General features: G+C 39.6%; 1 protein-coding gene across 2 annotated transcripts in view; it reads right to left on the bottom strand.

Annotated features, from left to right (window-relative positions):
• LOC127583965 (retinal dehydrogenase 2) overlaps positions 1 to 6,000 on the bottom strand; it is an 83,456-nt gene that overhangs the window by 50,342 nt on the left and 27,114 nt on the right. For both annotated transcript variants that reach the window (XM_052040430.1, XM_052040431.1), the window contains exons 2-4: positions 5,664 to 5,768; positions 3,182 to 3,322; positions 900 to 1,029 (exon numbers count right to left, since the gene is read on the bottom strand). In XM_052040430.1, the coding sequence (XP_051896390.1) occupies positions 900 to 1,029; positions 3,182 to 3,322; positions 5,664 to 5,768 (376 nt within the window). The remainder of the gene's footprint in view (positions 1 to 899; positions 1,030 to 3,181; positions 3,323 to 5,663; positions 5,769 to 6,000) is intronic.

The following is a 6,000-nucleotide window of genomic DNA, read 5'->3' as shown; positions in this document are numbered from 1 at the left end:
AACCAGTGCCAATAGTATCAATATATATCCAAGCCTACATTTTATAATCAAAGTCATTTTAATACTGGTACTGTGTCTAGACTCCAACCTCTAGATCGTCCACTAACCTATCTGCATATGTCACACGAGGTTGAATAAGCACTACACATGAGGATATTAATTCGGATTACCTAGATTTAAAGGCTTGAAGATTGCAGCAATAAAGAAATTCTTGGGGGTCATCAATGTTTCTACTTCAAATCATCAATAACTTCTGGCATCCACACTTGCACGGTTGAATGCAGAAATCCAAAAGACATTGACCTTTCACAGGATGGGCTGTTGATCACTCAACACTGTAGAATGTGAAGTAATTCAATTTTGATGTCTTGTCATAACTAATGCTAATCATCCTCTTTAACCATGAAAAATTACTTAAAAAGCAAACTGCCCCTTCCTCTATTCCACTTCCAAAACATAGTCTTTTAAAATAATAACTTTTAACTTTAAATTTTTCTTCTAAAGTTTGTTAATGACATTTCAGCTACACTTTAGTCCCTGTTTAAGTCCCAATCTTTATGTTGCTTTCTTAATCAAATGAAATGTTAACTATTATCCAGGCTTTTTATTTCCAGGACTGATTGGCTGCTCAGCCCTCTGATGACTTCAGCACTCCCACAAACCCAGAACTGAATGCAACGGATTGCAACTGATGGCAGAGTGGGGGGAATCTTTAGCACAGACTGGGCTACTTCTTTATAGAAGCATTTTTCTTTGAGGTCAGTTACAAGCATTAAAGCCCGCACCACAGACTCTAAAATTCAGGCCATTAATTATTCATTAACTTTAATTGCAACTTCAGGTTTTTTTTATCCATTGCTCTAATTTCAAGCAAAACAATCAAAAGAGCTTCAACTTACCAACTGGAATTGTCTTCCCATGAATCTTGTCAGTCCAACCAGCGAAGTATCTGAGCGTTTTTATGACTCCCTGTAGGTCCACATAATAAGCCTGGAGAAATGGCTTTCCACTATCTAGAGATTCAAGTGTCTGCAAAGAACATAAAGCAATTCAGTGAGAGAATAAATCAAGCCACAGACAGAATGTGAGATTACAGCCATGCCTTTCACAATATTAATCACTAGGAGGTATATAACAGTCTCTCGTGGTCTGTGTACACAACTTTACCCAATTGGACATCAGCCACATCATTCATGATTGACAAAGTGATGAGTGTGTTATTGTGATTAGGATCGTAAAATTGATTATTCGTATTTCTCAGGGAAGACTGACATTTAGGGGTTTCATTTCCTCCGGTGGGACATCGGTTAATGTGTTCACAGGACATTCTCCAGTACATTAAAGCAATGCCTAAGGAAACCCTGCCTGAGTGCATTACCAGGTTGCTACCAGAGGAAATGGAGCTCTCACTGGGTTTGTAGCAGGTGCATTATTATTTGGAGAATTAGGAGAACAATTTATTAAGCTGCAGAAATAAGCAAAAAGGCAGCGTAGGCTGATATCAGTTCTTCAAAATGGACCTTTGGGTGGGGCTGTTGAAGCAAACTCTCTTACATCAGGCAAGACGCAGCTGGATGCTATAATGCAAGGGGCCTGGGGAATAGATAAGCTGGTATGGACCATCTGGCCTTCCCAGAGGCATGTGGAGGAATTTAAATTTGACTGCTTTGAGAAGGGTACATAAAATGCAGAAACATGTGTCCTTAACATGTCGAGTGATTACAGTGGTGGGTGTGTATGCTGTGTTGTCCTCTCCATATTGCTGGCCCCTCGCTTCTGTACATGCCTTGTGTCTTCCTCATCAGTATCTATCTTGTAATTTAAAGGAATTAATGCAGCTCCATTTCAAGGAAGAGTTACAGATAAAATCCAATTTGGTGCAATATTATTTACTAAATATACTAATAGATTATATGTGGATGCTCACGTAACCTGCATTTGAATTTCCTCTGTTATTTTAAATTGAAACATAAGTCTATGTGGAAATGAACAAACACACAGAGGAGTGTCACAAATTTGTAATAAGTATTATTTTGCCTATAAATGAGTATGCTGTTTCATTCCCCATAAATCTTTTTTTAACTTATTTTCAAAGATATAAAGAAGTTCTTCCCGTCACATAACAAGCCCTTTGGTCAGCTATTGACGTCATTATATGGAAATTACCCCTTTTCAAAGCTTACACAACCAGTGTGGGGGTGGGGGAACCTGGAACAATTTAGTATTAGTGTTACAACATGTATATTCTGTGACATTTAAATATATCTCACTCATGATAACAAACTGTGTTAATCTTTTAGAAATAATTCAATGATATTTTCCAAAACAATGGTGATCATTGTGCTTGAGAACGGGTATTGAAAGCCATGATGTCAAAAGATAAAACCATGGGTAATGGAATATATTCGGGTATACCTTCCTAAAGGTAATGTTCCTCAAGTACATGTTGAAAGGTGAATGTTATTAAGGTTCTGATAACTTGAAAAATTAGAACTGGTTCTCTCTCTGCAGATTCTGTCTGTTCTGTTAAGTGTTTCCGACATCTTCTGTTTTATAGAGTCATAGAGAGATACATGATGGAAAGAGGCCCTTCAGCCCATCGAGTGTGTACCAACCCATTTTACACTAATCCTACATTAATCCCATTTTTCAGTCTCCCCACATTCTCCTGTGTTTTCCTGTGTTACGGACCCTGTCACTTCAGTCCCAAATGCAAGATAATCCCTCAGCTTCCAACTTTGCTCGTCTCCTACTCAGTCCCCCAATCTATGAAGGGGTGACGGGGTCATCTCACTGATCAGCTCTCACTATCACTTCTGCTTGGACCATCAATTTGTGGCCCAAGTCAGGCTAAACCCAGCTGTGTACCTCTGCGCTCTTATACAAAGATTCGCAACAACGTATTTGAATCCACAGGCTTAACTTGTTTTATTTGGGAAATGTTCTTAATTTGAGATTTCCTGTATCCGCATCACTTTGCTTTAATGCTCTTGTGGTTTGCCTTCTTTGGGAACATGTCCTGAAGGTACGTGTTCCTCGGGTAGGTTATGTTATTGTTGGCTTCAATTTTAAACTTTTTTTTTGCTTTATTTTCTCAGTGGGAATTAAAATGCCTTCTCTGCTCCTCTACACCATGGTGATTGGGTAAAAAACCAGCAAAGAGATGTGCCTGGATACTCACCGCAAGCTGAGGTCGGTCCCGTTCCACCAGATCTGCCAGTTTATCAATCAGCCGGCCCCTCTCTGAAGCGTCCATCCTCCTCCACACAGATCCCGGGGAAAAAGCAAGTCGTGCAGCCTTTACTGCCTTGTCCACATCAGCCTGTGCAAACAGGGTGCAAAGATGTAACAAATTCTTAACACTCAGCGGCAAATTCAGTACAGCAGTACTTGTGTCTACATATACTGTGTGCTTCAAAACTCAATACAAATTGAGTGCAATCATTTTACAACACGTACATGTATTTGAGGCAGAGATGACTGATCTGTCAGCAATAATAATTACACGTGTTACCTCACTGTTCAGATACAATGGCCCAGCGTTTCCCCTTCCCTGCCAGTTTTTACCAATGTAATTCTGCAGGGGGTTGGAACCCCTGAACAGAGGGTTCCTGCAGGGATGCACTAATGTCCACAGGCTTCCCAGCACTTCTGCCGAGGAATCTGTCCATTAAATCTCTGTCAAGTTAACCTGTAGGACAAATGATCACAGACAGAAGTGTAACTACATGCTGATTTTGTTTTTTTAATTTAATATATTTATATGTATTTCATTGGTTCCTTGAATAAAGAGAGTTTTTTAAGTTTTTATTTTTTTTTAAATAACATTCTTAATTTTTAACAGTTGTTGAATGTTTGTGAAGGTCAGAGACATTCACAAATCTTGACACCTTTGACAGCTGGTAAGGCTGAGGAAGAGGCTGAGACAGTTCTGCGGACGGGGTCTGCCAATTTCAATCTGAAAGACCCTTCACTTCTTTTGCCTCCTCTGATCAGTTGGCAACCATTATCCTGGCGAAAGCCTTGGCTCCAAGGGATGGACACCAGGTGAGAGCAGACTATGTGGGTTGGGGGACCACCTGTCTGAGGGTAGGACAACTCTATTATGGAATAACTATGTTAACTGCTGTACCATTGAAGCAAAACTACAGCCGCTATGTCAATATTCCCTCTGTGACCTGGTGACTATCATGCACAATGACCTATCTCTTTACCCAATAAAAGGATCAGAAAGCAGAGAACATGATGCTGAAGGAAACAGGGTGAATTACAATCACGTTTGGTAAGGAAAAAAATAAAGAGAAGCAGAATACGGATGGATTGAGAAAAGAGTCAGCAAGGAAAAGTAAGCAAAATGTTAATATGAGCAAGTTTATGGAGAGGACATTGTAACTCAGTATGTTTGTGGACTATAGTGTTTGACAAGTACAAAACTCTTATTTAAATGAAGGCTTGTGCACCATGTTCAGGAACTACTTTCTTAGGAACATAGTTGACCTTCTATCATCAATGGAACAAGATAATTAACTAATCTGGTCAATCAGTATTTACCTACAACACACCCAGAGAAGGCAAAATGAAAACCCTCTTTCTGGAGAGCATTTGGAACCATGACACCTTTATTCTTCCAAGCACCCTATGTTTACTGGCTCATATATCAATTGTCCCCCACATTTATTTTCTGGAAGTTATTTTTCTTAGTTGCATCTTTGAATATCAAAAGGGCTTTGCATTAGAGAAATGACTGTTTACCAACACTAACAGAAATGTCAATAGCAAGTCTGGCAAAAAAGAGAAAAAGATTATAAAACGTCTAGGAGCAATTTACCACCTTCTGTGTGACTCCATAGATTCAAGTTTCCTTTCCTGGGTTGCGAATGTCGTATGTTAATAAGATCCCTGCAATGGCTATTACCAGTCCTAATTGGCTGAAATAGGTTTAATTCACAGGAACAGCACAATGTAGTTCAATGGAGATGCTTGTGACAAAACCTCAATGTTTCCAGCAATGCTAAGATTACCAGAGCTGCACCAATTACCCAGCACTCACAGAGAATTGAACCTCACTGCACACCTCATCTACATCATCAACTGCAAAATTTTTTTAAATTTTATTTACAGCGTGGTAACGGGCCCTTCCGGCCCAACGAGTCAGCGCCGCCCATTTTAAACCCATATTAACCTACCCATACGTCTCTGGAATGTGGGAGGAAACCGGAGCACCCGGAGGAAACCCACACAGACACGGGAGGACGTACAAACTCCTTACAGACAGCGACGGGAATCGAACCGCGCTAACCGCTACACCACCGTGCCGCCTAATAATAGACCTAATAATTTAAGACCTAATAATAGGAAGTAGTGTTAATTCACCAATCCAGCAATTTCTAACCTGTGTGTACAAAAATCACTGTACATAGTGTTTCCATAAATCATGATACAATGTGCACACAAATAATTTGCCTCTGAACAAAGTTACGCAAGTAATAACAAACGCTCCTAATTCACTAATACAAAATTATTACAAATCTCATTGGCCTGAATTTTTACAAAGCAAATTATTGTCTAATTCTGGCCATGTTAAGAAATTAATGGGTCTTAAATGAAGATGATTTGACCACGAGAGGTTGGAACAATCGTGACATTGTGAGAGGTGAGATTACCTTGTCGGCTTCTTGAACATCACAGATTTTCTCTCCAGTGGATGGGTTATAGGTAGAAAAGGTCTTTCCACTTGCTGAATGATGCCATTCATTGTTAATAAAAAGCTGGTGAAACAAGCAGCAAGAAAAGTCAGTAAGGAGTTGATTGTCTCAGGGGACCTGTGCATTGTTTTTTTACTGTCTTCAGACGTGTGTGAAATAGATTGTTCTTCTGTGGCTCCTTTGTTGTGCAGGTACCATCTCCAAAACATCTGACTACCACTAATTAAACTCATCATTAATCTACAGCCATTATTGAACCATAAAATGATACAGTAAAGCAGCAGGCCATTTCCTT

This window comes from Pristis pectinata, chromosome 28, assembly GCF_009764475.1.
Source record: "Pristis pectinata isolate sPriPec2 chromosome 28, sPriPec2.1.pri, whole genome shotgun sequence".
NCBI classification, from domain to species: domain Eukaryota; kingdom Metazoa; phylum Chordata; class Chondrichthyes; order Rhinopristiformes; family Pristidae; genus Pristis; species Pristis pectinata.
The sequence above is the reverse complement of the archived record's forward strand: the minus strand, read 5'-3'. Positions and strand labels throughout refer to the sequence as shown.